At 44.6% G+C, this 16,109-nt stretch overlaps 1 protein-coding gene across 3 annotated transcripts in view; it reads right to left on the reverse strand.

Moving 5' to 3' along the window:
• ebf1a (EBF transcription factor 1a) overlaps positions 1-14,662 on the reverse strand; it is a 58,159-nt gene extending 43,497 nt beyond the window's left edge. For 2 of the 3 annotated variants that reach the window (XM_065958520.1, XM_065958519.1), the window contains exons 1-6: positions 12,438-14,648; positions 11,464-11,620; positions 10,493-10,556; positions 9,638-9,693; positions 8,157-8,230; positions 6,468-6,536 (exon numbers count right to left, since the gene is read on the reverse strand). In XM_065958520.1, the coding sequence (XP_065814592.1) occupies positions 6,468-6,536; positions 8,157-8,230; positions 9,638-9,693; positions 10,493-10,556; positions 11,464-11,620; positions 12,438-12,571 (554 nt within the window). In that variant the 5' untranslated portion in view covers positions 12,572-14,648. Of the gene's footprint in view, positions 1-6,467; positions 6,537-8,156; positions 8,231-9,637; positions 9,694-10,492; positions 10,557-11,463; positions 11,621-12,437 lie in introns of all 3 variants that reach the window. The other variant, XM_065958521.1, reaches the window with a different exon arrangement.
• Positions 14,663-16,109: the final 1,447 nt, after the last annotated feature.

Genomic DNA, 16,109 nt, shown 5'->3' on the forward strand with positions numbered 1-16,109 from the left:
CAATGATGTGGATATTTTAAAGGATAATCGTTGCGAGGTCCAACACTATCACACTCCTCATCTCCCCCCCCCCCCCCATGCAGCGCAGGTTTTCCTCCCATTGTGGCGTGTGAAACTGAGAGCCCCCGCTCACAGCGCCTGGCCAGCGATTCCATTCTTCCTGGACAGATTGATGGAAAACAATCAACAGACTATACATCTTGCTCGGGCACAGCGGGTCACCAGTGCTCATCCTGGACACCTGGACCTACATCCTGGGCTTCAGCTCTGAGGTAAAGTGCCCAGAAAAAAGGGGGCCAGTGCGGAAACTGGTCCTTATAGGAAATGAGACGCCAGGTTGGGGGGTTATATGGAGCTGGCATGAAGCGTCCAGTCTGTGTTCTCTCACTTAGTAGAAATAATCAGTAAACAATGAATCATCTCTGAGGGGTGATATCATGACGGCGTCACCACTTGCTCAGCCTGCTGGGAAAAGGAGGCCTGAGTATCCTCAGTGAGAGGAGCTGGTGTGTCTATTCAATTAGGAGCAGCAACACAGGCAGCCGTGTAACACATTGGCTGTAAGAGAGAGAGCACTTAGACTGTCCACACACATCAGAGCAGTGAGAAAACAAAGCATTGCTCCTTGCCGCACACACACACACACACACACACACACACATGAGCACGCACTTCCAAACGTATAGCATCACACACCGGGAGGCACACACACTCTCGCGCTCTTCACGCCTCATTTGAAAAGCAAATTGAGCGCATCTTCTAGGGCGAGTCACGGACTAAATCCTGGAAAACGTTACTCCTTCCCTCACTTCCAGCAACACACACACACACACACACCGGTCAAACACAAGACCTTTCATATGATAAATATATCTCTCTCGTTCTATTTCAATCCCCCTTTCTATCTCTATCTCTCTGTCCTGCAATTTCCAACACCAAAAAGCTCTGAAATAGCTCGGAGAGAAGTAGGACGCTACTCATTTGGGTCAGCTCTGGCCAGCTGAACCCCTTCATTCTGGGACAGAACAAACACTGACACAAAAGGCTGCGGGAACGGCCGAGGAGAGCGGCGGGCCAGGTCAGGGAAGGGAATGTCTTGCAGTAATGACAAAGCAGTTTGAGAATATAAATCTCCAACAGCGCTCTATTTACAGAAGCTCTCGCCAAAAATACCACCAAACTTTTCACTGTTGTGACATTTTGTAAATTACAATTTAAATGCCCTTATAAACTGTTTTGTTACCTGAACTCATCTGGGGAGCATTAGCTTAACAAGCTATAAAGAGCAATAGCAGCACTGGTGAGTTTATTGGGGGAAAGAATTAAAACACAACAACACAAACTTAATGTAAGTTATTTCAGTGTGTTCCTCATTATTTCCTCAACACAAAAACAAAAACAGCTTGCCTTGATTTAATATTTCATATCATAGAAACAAACCGGTGTTTACTTTGAGAATGATGTGTTAATTTTTTGTGTGGGGTGTTTGGCAAATGAAAGCAAAGCCTGTTGTTGGGGGGTGAGAGTGCTGAAGGTCTGGATGGGAAAGACGCAGCGCTGCTTTAAAGGCTCCTCGACCTCCAAACTCCCTGCTGTCAATCAGCGCAGCCGCATGTCCCCTGGGGCCGCGCTTTCCTCCAACCCGGGGGGGGGGGGGGGGGGGTAAACCACCGCAGGGAGAGAAAAAGAACACAACCAAACAGATGCAGAGAGCTGCAGGTCAATGTGTGTGTGTTATATTTCTGCACGCCTGTGGATTTCCTAAAACTGCGCATGCGTGCTTCTGGCATGTGTTTAGTTGATCCGAAGGTGAGGGAGCTGCATCTGTGTTTATGTGTGTGTGTGTGTGTGTGTGTGTGTGTGTGTGTGTGTGTGTGTGTGTGTGTGTGTGTGTGTGTGTGTGTGAGGCAGATTTGTGGGGCAGCCAGCACCTTGCGGGAGGGGAGTTCTGCCTGCATATATCGATGAGCCAGCAACTCTGCCTCTTTGCCCCTGAGCCCTACACCATCACCAGAGCCAGCTCAGGGCCAGTCCTTTTTCAAAGCCGCCCATAACATCTAATGCGGCTCTCCCCCCCTCTTAAAGAACATCAGGTCAACGAGGAAAAATAAAAAATCAGCTTTAAAAAAAAAACGGCTGTTCCAAATTATCGAGGCAAGATGTGAAGAGATCACTCCTCCCCTTCAGAGAAAACAACAAAACGTGAGATTCTGTCAGCGGAGGGGTTTCATGTATAGCCTCTCATCGTCCTGAAGGGGGAAGAGAAAGCTAAAGGAAAGTGGTCAGAGACGCAGCAGAAACAAAACAAAGTGGGATAAAAGGGAAAAATGGGTGTGCTAGTTCCAATTAAACAGACTCTGGTCATGAAAAATGAAGACCTCAACATCCAGCTATCAGACGGCCCAGCAGATAGAGTCAGAAGCATGTTCAGCTGTAAGTGTTTCTACCTTCTCACTAACAGTCACGGATATGAAAGTGAAACTACGCTGAGGGGAAGGAAGGCACTGCCAGTAAACCACATTAGCATCAAATGCAAATGAGAACGAGGCTAATGGCTGGACAGGTGCAGACTGGGCCTCTAAATGACACACACACACACACACATATTTGCAGGCACACACACACACACAAACACACAAATGAGATGGATGAATTAAACATGGGTGGGCTCGGCTTGGGGGGCTGGCAGGGCTGACATAAAGTCAATGACATACATTATTCACTAGCGCACGTTAGCCCAGCCAAGGCAACACATGACCTCTAACCCCAGGAAGTGCATCCAAACATAACAACCAAAACAATGAGGGGGTTCCCCACTTCACAGAGACACAGAGGGGGGATAGTGACAAACAAGGTATCCAGCAAAATGCATGAGCTGGGAAATTGCAATCCTGTAAACACGGGAAGATGCTAACTGAAATGGTATTTCCTTGTGCGTTGGATTATCAGGTGTTAAACCAGACCAGGTGTAAAGCTAAAAACAGGCAGAACCAAAACCCCATGGTCCACGAGTGCTAACTACCCACCGTGAAGCTGAGAACCAGCCTGTGTATTGGCTCACACAACAGGAAACTGTCGGCCATGACATCATCTTCCCCGGGAGGAGCACTTCCTGCCCGACATTCTTCACTCAAGACACACACACACACACACACTCGCCAGGAAATGGCCTCTATCAACACACACACACACTCCTGGGGAAATATCCAACACCAGCTCAGATACACAAGCACAGACACGCATGGCGAGGAAATGGGCCACATCGACGGCGGGCTGAAGGAGTGTGTGCAAACGCAAACACTCACAAGCACACACTCCAAAACAGCCATAAAACCTGAAATAACATCTTGTGTGCATGTCAAGTAGACACCCCCAAACCCCTCCCTCTGCACCATGACTGGAAAGAGGAATCATGGGATACGCGGGGGTATCCAGCCGATCCGTATCTCTAGTCACAGAGAGTCCCCCCCCCACAGGAGAGGCTCTCCATGCCTAGGGGAAACCCTGCGGCAGGCCTGGGGGAGCTGGACAGGCAGGAAATGGACCAGGGGACACAGGTGGTAGGAGGCAAGGGAGGACACAAGGGGCCGGAGGGAGAGTCATACCCCCAAAGAGGGTAGGGATAAGAGATTACTCTGTAAGTAAATTAAGTTCTTTAGGAAGATGATTTCAAGAAAATGAAAGCAGAGAGGGAGCAAAGGTGCACCCGGTCGAGAGGGAAATGTGTTTGTGATATGAGGCCCATTCAGGCACATGATAGACTAACTCGCTGTGGCTGCATATGATTAACCCCCGTGCTAACAGGAGTGAGGCAAAGGGGTAGAGAAATGGAGGTGGGGGGGTTAAGGGCTCCCCTCATATTATCCTGCCTCTGTAAGAGGCTAAAGTGGACCACACATGTTTCCCTGGGGAAGACATTGAGAGGCACACAGGAGCTTCTCACCTTTCAGCAGCTTCCCCTGCCCGGTGTCAAGAACAGACAAAGCATGTCATGCCAAGGTCTCTCAGAAATTCTCATCGCTCCAACTCAGAGGTTTAAAACATTAAGTATGGGCGTTTTGCCACCTTCAGCAACAGACTGACTGAAATCAGATGTGCTTTGAAATCTATCCCAGTCAGTCAGGGAGGACAATGACACCAAAAAATTGAAAGCCGACGCAACCATCCATGTAAACACAAAAAGCATGAAAACAGGACAGATCGTGGTGGTTTGTTTTACAAAGTCAGGAAAATAATCTAGACATGTGAAAAGTGATTTCACTCACACTATAAACAAACATGCTTTATAATTAAAATCTGTATCACATCGCTCCTTGAAGAGGCTTTAACACAGGAGGCGAGATAAAGAGTGTGCTCAGTACAGTACCCAGAGCGCTGCCGATCCACACTGTACCACATTTGTTCTCCTAACAATCAAATAAGTTTCTCATTAGCTGACTTTATTTTTTTTCCCCATTCCTGCGGTTTTGCTGCAGTGGCCTGTTTCTCCCGTCTTAACGAGAGAGAGCTAATTAGGCAATCAGACCCATTACTCTTCCAGAAGAGTTAGAGCTAGCCCGGCTAATTAGGGCTGTAAAATCTAATCATCTCTGCGAAACAGCAGAGGGCTAACGAGCCCTTATTTAACGAACTAAATAACTTCAAGGGTGGAAGAGGGGCTGCTGATGGTATTTCTTTATGAATTTGAAGGAGGGGAACTCATGGTAATTGAGTCAGTTTCCCCCTCACAGTTGTTTGTTTGTTTATGAATCCCTGATTATTACAACTGCCAAGAATATATTGGTACTAAATGAGCAAACAAATGAACCCTCCTCTCCTTATCCCCCCCCAAACCAAGCTACCCCCACGCACCCACCCCCAAATCGCTCTCCTCTCACCTGACCTATTTTCCTGTCCAGAAAGAGTGCTCGCTGGAGAGGAAAAGGGAGATATTGCTGTTTTTTTTTCCCTCCCTCTGTTCTAATTTGTTGTTCGTTAATGCTGCCCTCACACCTGAGCCATCGGAGCGTCGGGGGAATACTGCCAAGCAAGCCACCACAACACATGCTCAGTGTGGGAAAGCTGTTCTGCAGCAGCCTGTTTTTACCAAGGCGGCTTCGCTCAATCTGCAGCAAACTGAGGAGAAAGTTTGAAAATGAAGCAAACCAGGATGCCCCCCCCCCCCCCCCCCCCCCCGCCCATCAAAGTGCATACATGAGAACATCAACAAGTACACACACATGAGAAAACAAAAAATGAAGAAATGTGGCACAGAGTGATGGGCAGGCGTGTTTGTCTGAGGCCACGTGTCGGGGTGCAGCTGTCTCAGGGAGCGCTGAGGTGAGGCCTTCTGCTTCAGTGGAGCGGAACATGGTCGGCGAGCGCTCACACATACACATTCACACATGCACACATACATACATACATACACAGGTAAAGAGCAGCTTTTTGACAGAGAAAAGGACAGCTGTGATCATCAGATAATACAGGTCAATGCTTCATTAACACACAAAAACACACACACACAAACACACACACACACACACATAAACTCTAATGTGACACATTCAAATCAGACATGAAATCTAAATAACCCATAATGCACTGCTTTTTTTTTTTTTTTTTTACCCAAGTTGTGAGACTGTTTACAGATCACAAGACAGAAAAGATGAATGTGTGCAAGATGTAGCTCTTTTTAGGTGCTGAACAGAATGCAGCCTTCAATCTGCATGCTCCAACAATGTGTTCAAGTATAAACAAGTGATTTCCCTCTCGGTGTATGTCCACAAACGTGCCACACACAACTCAGTCTGGACTGTAAATCTACCGGGCTTTACTTTGTATTCCGACTGACCATAAATCATGAAAGCTGCTGCATCAGTCAGAGGTAGTTTATGAGGGCAGGAGAAAGGTGCACACTCAAAGTATAAAGTGTGTACAGAGAGTGTGCATGTGTGTGTCAAAAGTAACAGACAAGCCCACAGTCCACACTGAGTGAGATTTATATACAGAAACACACACAAACATACACATCAGAATGTAGCCGTAACCCTAACTGCTCATCAGCTAAGTCATCGGCCAAACCACACAAACACTGTTTGACCACACTTGAAGCAGAGCTCCAGCGCTCTGTGATCACTCCTCCTCTTCACACACACACCACTGGAATATTATTTACTGCTGTTTCACACGTTTTGCCTACACACTCAATTATGGCTGCTGAGATTTAAACAACCTGTGGCCTGTTTTATTAGGCCTGGAGGATTTATTCTCTCAGCCAGAACACTTGTTTAAAATTCATTTCACTGGAAAATAAAAAATAACATCACCATGTTTGCATCTCTTGTATTTCCCTGAAACATTTCCGCCTTTGTATTCTGCACACATGTACTGTTATCTCCCATACACAGTCATACATGCCTTGTTTTGTGTTTGCAAGGAGAGCGTGTTGTCACATCGTCTGAGGTCAAAGGGCAAAGTTTGCTTACCTGTCGATGATGACAGGGTCGGATGGGGTCTCGTTCCTGTTACCACAACTCTTCTTATCACAGCATCGACTGCGGGGAGGTGAGAAAGGAGGATGGGGGAGGCAAAGGGGGAGTTAGTCGCAGACATGGGAACAACCGAGAGAGACAGATAACACAGAGCAGTGTGAGTGAGAGGATGTCAGTGGAGGGATACAGGAAAGAGAAAAGAGGTGTTTAAGGGCGTGAGACTTTTGTGGAGTTGCAAGAATCAGCGTGCCCTGGATTTTTGTCGGGCTTTTGGAGGTAAGACCAGGGCTCTATTGCTACATTCGGAGAGATCCGTGAGCCGTTTTTTTTTTTTTTTTTTTAGGAAAAGTTTTGAGGAGAGGAGCTGCAGCAGCGAGCTTGAATGGGACTGGATACAAACTTGAATTAGCCTCCAGGGCTCAGGTTAGCTCCATTTCTGTCAGACATCACACAACCAGACATCTTATGTTCTCTATTTTTCCTCAGTGCTCGTCCCCCTCCCTCTATCCCGCCTCACTCTCTCTCTCTCACTCGCTTGCTCGTTTTCTCTCTCTCAGAAGTGGGTCACAGAGTGGTCCCACTGGACCTGGGGAGTAGTGCATGCTGGGTAGAAGGGGGTTGCATACTGATGTGACGAGTCCTTTCTGAATCATTTGACTGCAGCACAATGTAAGAGTGTGTTGTGTGCCATCAAACCCCCCCACCCCCAAAAAGTATCAGCACTTTCTACCTTTTCTTCTCTGTCTGCTGGAGTGTGTGTACCTGTGTCTGCCTGCATGTGTGCACCTACTGTATGTGCGTATGTAGGATGGAGAAAGACACAAAAGAGAGAGAGAGAGAGAGAGAGAGAGATTGACCCTCCCCCCCTACTTTTTTGAGTCCCTTAGGACAGGAGGCTTGGAGAGCCAGATCAGATTTCTGATCTCGACCGTTTCCTGCAGCTTTATAAAAACAAGTGGTCCAAACTACCTCGTGTGATAACCAGGAAGTGGCTACACTTTGCCATCAGCCATTTTTCCTACACGTTACGCAGCAGCATGCATCTCCAAATAACTGGATTGTTTGGCACAATGACATGCTGTGTGATGCTTTTATTGATTGTAAATGCACACAACAGCGTGTTAAATCTATGCTTACTTTAGTGTATCTTATTTTGTGTGTGTGTGCGCGTGTGAATACGTATATAATATGTGTAATTTGAGTCCATCCCCCTATGCACATAGCTCACTGTCAGGACACAGCAAACTGCGTGTATTACACAGACTAAGGAGGATGGGTTTGAGTAATGAGCTTTTCCTTGTCCTAATTAGCTGAACATGAGAGGGATACACACACACACACACACACACACACGCACACACACACACACACACACACACACACACACACACACACATAAATATATATATATATATATATATATATATATATATATATATATACAGAGACATACACACACATCCCTATCAACAGAAATAGGCCAGGGCCCAGCTCCCCAACCCACTTTGAGGAAAATGATAAGATTTCTATTGTAGTTTAGCAGCTCATGTCTTCTCCCCATCTACACCAGCAGAGACACCTCTCATGTGACAATACATTCATCTTGATCTACACTATAATAAAAAATGATGGCTCGGTCAACAAATCACAGTTGCAGGTTGCAGGTGTGTTATTGGTCCATACCTGCACATGATCTCGTGGGTCAACAGCACCCGACACATTTCTGGGTTTTTATCTTGACCCTCATAGATGATCGCCTAGAAGAAAAAGGAGACAAAATGACACAGAACATTTAAAAAGAAATTGTGATTTATATTTTTTGTGGCTGGCTTCAAGGGGGAAAAAAAGAACCACTATGCAGTGGCAAATAAAAAACAGAGAAAGTGTGTGTGTGCATGTGTCTTTCATCTGCGAGTAGTGTTGTCTATCTGGCAAATGTGTGTGTCGTGGGAATCCAGTCCTCCTGAGCAGAACGCTCTGTTCTGACAGAGACATTCAGAGAGAAATCATTTGTATGTGTGTGTGTGTGTGTACTTTTGAGTATTGTGTGTGTAGTCCCGTGTGTGCATATGTGTTTGTGCGTGCACGTATGTTTATATGCTGTGTACAGTGAGCAGTTGGACTGCCAGACTGGAGTATAGCGCACCATCTGGTCCATACAGCAACGCGTCCAAAAATCTAGTCTGGTTACCCCTCCAACCCCACTCAACATGCTCTCCAGGGCTGTGATCACCCTGCACACTCACACACACACACAGCGATAAACATGCAAACGCATAAACACACACACACACACACACACACACACACACACACACACACACACACACAGCGATAAACATGCAAACGCATAAACACACACACACACACACACACACACACACACACACACACACACACACACACACACACACAAACATGCATTTGCACAAACAACATCCCCTCCTACTCCTTTCATTCTAAGGCAAACTCTCTTCATGCCTAATGGCACTAGAGGGAGAATTGGCAAAACAAAAAAGCTGATATCAAAACAGCGTATTTTCTTGGTTATCTAATTCATCCAAATGAAGCATTCCCTCAGATGGGTGTCAGCCCACATGTGCTGCTCTTTATTTCTTTGTGTGATTGAATTGGCCGTTAACACACTCAGGGATAGTTTGTTCTGTTTCACATTGAGGAAATGAGGGTCAAGGTCCTCAAAGAGTGAGCTGGCATGCATCACAGTCTCTCTCAAACGCTAACACACAACAGCTCCTGCAACTCAGCCACATATTCACACACTGCACGATCACACAGCCTTAAACACACACACACACACACACACACACACACACACACACACACACACACACACACACACACACTACCTGAGGCTAGTAAAACACACACACACTGCCCCCTCTTACTGGAGAGTATGAGGACACATGTCCTCTACTTTTCTGGGCCTCTGTAAATGTATTCCACAGGTAAGACAGGTCATTTATCACGCCGGCCGGGCTGTGCTGAAGTTGAGGGTCTCAGACACAGGCATGCAGGGTGAGGGGGAGGAGGGGGAGGAGGGGGGGAGGGGGGGGGGGGGGGGCACAGGGGAGGTTGGAGTTGTGGGCAACATTCATACCAACATCCGAACACTTCAAACCCAAACTTGTATTCAAACCTCTTACCTGTTTAGTCATGGAGTCGATAAGACGAACATACAGGTCCTGCTCTGTTCTGATGCCTGCACACAGAGAAAGAAAATGTAACCAGCAAGTCACATCACATCTAGAGCTCAGCTTGATTCACTCTGACTCCCCCTGTGAGTCTTTATGAAAGCTGAATGAGTCCAAACTCTTACCTATAACGTATTATAAGTATTTGTTGCAGGCGGTCAGTTTGTCTGAATCGTGATATGTGAATTTAGTTTCTTGACCCTTCTTGTGACGCATTTCTAAAAACATTTGTTTAAATACTTTTGAAGTGAAAATGTTTTAAAGCAAAAGGAACACTTTTCTAAATTAAAATCAGTACATGTTTTTATTTTGTCACTAGAGGAACATCAAATTAAATAACTTAAAAGAAGGATTGAAAAATTAAGTTGTTTCCTTGGGTTGTCTACTGTTACAAAAGTAGTTGACCAGAAAATATAACTTTTCTTTTGGAAGTAAAAAACAGCAATAATAACAGTCAACAATAATAAAACTTCATGTGCACGAGTAAAACAGACAAGTCTTTAAAGGACATTGAGCGTGCTGACTTTCTGTTTTCTTGGTACCTTTGGAAGAAGCAGGCACAGCATTAACACAATATTAACAATTATTATAACAGCATTATGAAAAATAATCATGCTAAATAATACTTTGTGATTAAAAACTTTGAAAGGATGTGATAAAACATGACGACAATGAACAAGTGAAAACACTCTATGGTGTGGCCTCTTGAAACATTAGTTTCCTCAGTTTCCTCTCTCTCTGCTTTGCGGATCATTCGCTGACTGCTTTTGTTTTTGCTCCATAAAAAATGACTGAAGCCAAACTCACCGTTACTGTAGAGGAGCTGGAGTCTATAATGGATCCCATTGTTGGTCTTTTCCCCCGTCGTTTCCTATGAAAATTAAACCAAACAGAGTCGAGTCAGAGCAAGCAAAGCCCTCTCCTCCTGGGACTCGAACTGCGCGTCCAACACTTCACATTTAGACATGATTAACATGTTCCGTCTTCAACACTGCACATCGTGTTTTAATTCATTCACTTCGTTTAAATCACACTCATACATGACAGGAAAAATGTTCTGTTTGCACAATGTATTTATTATTTTGTCCAGTGAACGGAAATGGTTAATACCCTAATGTTTTGAAAAAGAACCTTTATTAACGAATGGGCCTGTTATATTTCAAACGTAAATTGTTTGGAAATGTTGCAATAAAAATGCAAAAAAAAATTAAATAATAATCAATTGACACATTTATTATTTACTCATTTGCCAAATCGAATTGAAACATTAAAATGTGTAATTAAAATGGAAAGAGTTTACAGACATCTTGATCTAATAAATAATAAACAAGCCGTTACTTAAAGCTGATAAATAAAACACACACTTACAGCAAATACTCACTCACAAATAACACTCCCTTGCAAACAGATCAATATTACACAAATATTGATGTCCGTTTAAAAAATAAATATGCCTGACAACACCTGCAGGAGCGGACAGCCCGCTGTGCTCCACCATTATAAATTCAATATTATTAGAGGTGTACACTTTTTAGTAATGTGTGTTTAATCAACTTCGATGTTTTTGTAATAATAAAGAAGAGTTAAATCAATCAGAAGTGATCCCACCATGAAGTTTGCAGGACGTAGGATCCCTGCTGTGTGCGTCTGTTAATCATTTCTCACTTTATGAACACCCGGTGCTCTGAAATGTATCCAATATTACCTCATAATATGTCTTTTTTTATCAAGCCTCATATGAGAAAATTTTGTTCTTTTTGTTAATTGTGTAAACTCACCTTTTCCTTCTCCACAAAGTCCACGTAGGTGGTTCTCTCTATTTCCACCGGCTGACCCTGCCTGTCGTACAACGCCAGCACGAAGTGGAAGAAGTTGGACTTGCGGAGGTTGGAGGGCGGCTGCTTCTCGAAGTGTGCCCGAGCAAGACCAACTCCGCTGCGGACACAAGCACAGACCGGCACCAGCCACAACGACGGTGATTAAAAATAAAATTCACTCCAGAAATATGCAACACAAAAGACACCTGCAAGAAACAGCCGCTTATGTTTCCATCAATATTCCTTTCTCCGCATTATTAAATTTAAACGTCTCTCAAATGTTCACAAAATACCATTTACAGTCGAATCAACGATAACGGAGCAAATAGGTTTAAACATTTAGCTAAAGGCCCAAATAGTTACACATATTTATTAATTTCACTAGTATAATTTAGACGAATCAGATGTCCTCGTGCTGTCATGGTCAGTGTTAGAAAAGTTGTTACATTCTTATTTCTCAACTTGGGTCTATTGTAAAAAATACATTTTATTCTATTTAAAAACATTTTTTTAGAGTAAATATTTATGAATGCAGCACTTGAAAAGTAACATTTTCTGCTTTACCACAACCAGAAATAGAAACAAGCACCACAGTGAGCAGAAAATCTTCAACACAAAGTCACAGCACACCGAAGTTCATCTGAGCCTAAAAGTGCTTAGAGCTAACTGTGCTTTCCGTCCAGAATTATGTGAAAACACTTTGAGCCGCATTATTTAATCATGTTGGACTTCAAGCTAAAAAAAAAAACTTCTAAAGCCAGCAGGAACAGCGGTTATCCAACAACTGCGTCCTCTGGGGACGCGAGCTGCCCCCAGTGATACAGCCGCTCCGTCTTTAACACCGCAGATCTTTACGCGCGCTCTCCCCCCCCCCCACAACACAAAGGTGTCCTCGCCCCGGTGCCAGCGCAGCGCCAATCCCGCCTCGGGCTCACCTCTGAGCGGCTGTGTTGGCGTCCAGCACTCCGGCGCCCTGCATCCATGTCCGAACTGCGTTCATCCCGGCCACCATGGGCTCCTCTTTCATACTACTCCCACTCCTCTGGATGCTCTCGTGGATGCCAAACATCAAAACGCACCTTCACGCTGTCGCTATCTCTCTCGTATACTCTCTCTCTCTCTCTCTCCACACACTCTCTATCCTCCTCTTCTTGGCTCCCTCCTTTTTTCTCTCCCTGCCTCCCCTCCTCTTGCGTCTGTTTGATCGCGCTGTCAGAGGAGCAAAGTGGCGTGGTCTATTTCACTTGGCGTTTAGTTGCGCGGTGTGTTTTCTCAAAGTAAACAAAAGATGCGACATGTGGAAGGAAAGAGGGGAGCTGTCAGCATCCAGGGTTAGCTGCACCTCATGTCAGCGACTCCAGAAGAAAAAAAAAAGAGAGGGGGAAGCTGCAGCTGTGAAGATGAACAACGTGAGAGCGATGAAAGGGGAAGAGCGAGATGAGAGGCTGCTCGGAGTTGGCGACAGTCCCCCGGATCAAGGTGCAGCTGAGAAAAAACACGCAAAAATGTCACTTTTTGGCAACAAACAGTCCACTGTGAGAAAGAAAAACCACGGCAGATGAAACACCTATTTCTCAACAAAGTCTTCTCCTCTGTTCAGAATGATGAAACGGAAGATTACGCGCAATTAAAAGGCAGTCCTGGGCAGCGGTGTCTCCGCTACTCGTTCGCTCCTGCTCGGGTGATTTGCGCTCGATTCTTCCCTGAGGAATCACTTTGGACCATCTCTGGGATGCCAAACAGGAGAGGGAACTAGTAGGTGAGGGAGGCGTGGTCTATGAGGCGAGCGGACACGCCCCCAAACACAGTTAATAACACGGACAATCAGCTGTCCACCAGCCCGACCAGCACGCTGCTTCCCCCGCCCGTCTGCCTGCTGTCCCCGCCTCGTCCCACGCAGCGTCCCGCCCCGGCCACTTAGCCAGAAGCTGTGCGCTGTGTGTGTGCGTGTGTGTGTGTGCGTGTGTGTGTGTGTGTGTGCGCGCGCCAAAATGTGTGTACGCTCCGACTTTTATGTGCATGTGTTTAGAGTTGACAATTAATGTATTCACGACCATCAAACATGAACTCATGGGAGAACATTAGTTAAATCCACGCAGTTTGCCCGCTGAGACCAAAAGGGCAGAGTGAAGGCTTGTAACATCTATCGTCTGTTCGCTGCTGTGACACTCGAGCTGCTGCTATGAAAATGTGTCCGCATCATGTCTGCAAAACAAGACCAGAGTCCGATCATGGGCTTAAGAAAAAAAAACGATTTTAAATGAGAAAAACTTGCAGAAGCCCAAGAGGGCAAAATCTGAGTTTCATCAATTTTGTTAGCAGATGTAATGGCGCTGATATTTTAATATACATGTCCAATAGATAATAACACTTTATTATTATATCTTTAATTTTACACATTTGTGGGTTTTTTTTTTTTTTTAACAAAACGACTTTATATGACCTATTAAAATTTAATTGTTTTATTTTCTCACAGGAAAAGAAAGGATGGTCGAAGTGCTCATTCAGAGTATCAACTCAGGCAGATTAGGAGCTTAAGAAAGTTTCAGCTAAACCAAAAAGCCTGGCAGCGGCGGCGCACAATTTTCAGTTTCAGCCGGATGGTTTGAAATGAGCTTTGATTAGATGCTTTACAGAAATCTTGCGGGACTAAGTGCTGAATCCAACATAAATACAAGGATTACAGCTAAACTCTGATTTGTCCCACTGTCCAAAAAAATGCAATCAGTGTAAAATAACTGCTCAAAAACAACAAATTAAAAATATATATATTTGCATGGCTGCTCATAGAGCCGTGAAACTGCACGGTGGGCTCACGTGCATGAAAAAGTGCACAGCAAAGAGCAGCTTCGCAATAAGAGAGGGTGTTAGAGCTCTCCTCATCACTTCCCCCTTCATCATTACAGAGCCATTGCTAAATCGAATTGTCTGGGGGCCATCTGTTCTACTGTTTGCTTTCTTATAATGAAATGTGAAGAATAAGAGAGAATCTGTTTTTGTTTATCAGTGTTTGGATGTTAAGATTTTTATCAAGGATTGTCCAAATGAAACAGTTTGACACGATGATGTTGTTGGGGTCAGTTTTTTTTTTTTTAAATCGCGCATTAAATGTCCTCAGAAAATGTAAAAATCAGTGCAAAATGCAATTTATTTACAATGATGTGATTTATTTTATAATTCTATGTTCTTAAAGCGAGTTTCTTACATTCTGTCAGTTAAAAGACATTTTGAAGAAACATCTCCTGTGCAGACAGCGGACTCAGGAGTCTCTGCCACTTTCTCATAAATGCCATAAACGGTCAAGCTCCACTCCACAGCCCCGCAATCACCTCATCATTGTCTATAGCTGTTTATTTATGTCTCCTGCTGGGGGGAGGAGAAATATGACCCCCCCACCACGTGAGTACACCATACAATAAATAGTGATAAATAAAAGCAACGTGAGATTAAATGTCTCTCACACTGGCGCTCTTAACGCACACACAAACACACGCACACAAGTTCAGAGCTATCCTTCAGCACATTTGTTTGATTGTGGCCGGCTCTCGCGCCATGATCTGTCTGCCTTGGTCGGCATGCGGGCCCGCGCGAACCCTCCAGGCCCCAAGGGGGGGGGGGGGCATATATTTATATCCCCGAGAACCAACACACACTGTTAGCCCAAATATCACTGTCTCACTATCCGAAAACACAGATGTCAACGGGGGTCCAATGATCCCGCCATGTTAATACTGTGATTTACTAACTCCATGGCACCCGGACACAAAGTTCTGAACTGTATCTCCAGCCATTACGCACAGACGGGAATGTAAACTATGTAAAGGTGTGTGTGTGTGTGTGTGTGTGTGTGTGTGTGTGTGTGTGAATACGACTTTCATCCAAGTGTCCACATATGGAAAGCCTATTAAAATCCTCTGTGTTATAACTCTATTAGACATTTTGAAGTTAGTGATCAGAAAGGAGCACAACCAGCAGATGTTCCCGTAAATCAAAGGTTGGACTGATGATAATAATGGCCCGATTGAATTGAAAGACTCGTAAAAATGAATAGTTGTAAAAAAATCAGGCATACGCTTATGAAAGTGGACCTTATGTCTGACAATCTGCTCCCTGCTTCGACATAAAAGACGACAAATATAGAAAGGTCCAAATATGCAGACAAGAGACTTGCCAAATGTGATTGATAACTGTATTAAAGCGATGTTATCACGAGGGCTTATAATGCTTCTGAAACATCTAAAGAAATCACCGCTGCTAAACTGAAAAAATAAAATATAAAAAATGAGGAACTAAAGCACAGTTTAAGAAAATTATAAATTATCTCTATTTAAAGTAAATACGTTAGGTTTTTACTTTCCGTGCATCACATCTATGGCTCATCTAATGATGACCTCTCACTTTCAGTAACTCGCACATTTCTTACCCTCTGAAACCCTCGTCACCGTATTTGGTGCAATGTTGCCATCTAGTGGCGTCACGTGGACATTGCACGACCGAAGTTGGAATATTTTTGCCTCCGCGAGTCACGTATTCTCAATGTAGCACTCACATAAGTGGAATGCAGATAAATGCCATCTGTCCAAATCTGCCCATTAATTAGCATGGTT

Source organism: Labrus bergylta, chromosome 9, assembly GCF_963930695.1.
Source record: "Labrus bergylta chromosome 9, fLabBer1.1, whole genome shotgun sequence".
NCBI lineage: Eukaryota > Metazoa > Chordata > Actinopteri > Labriformes > Labridae > Labrus > Labrus bergylta.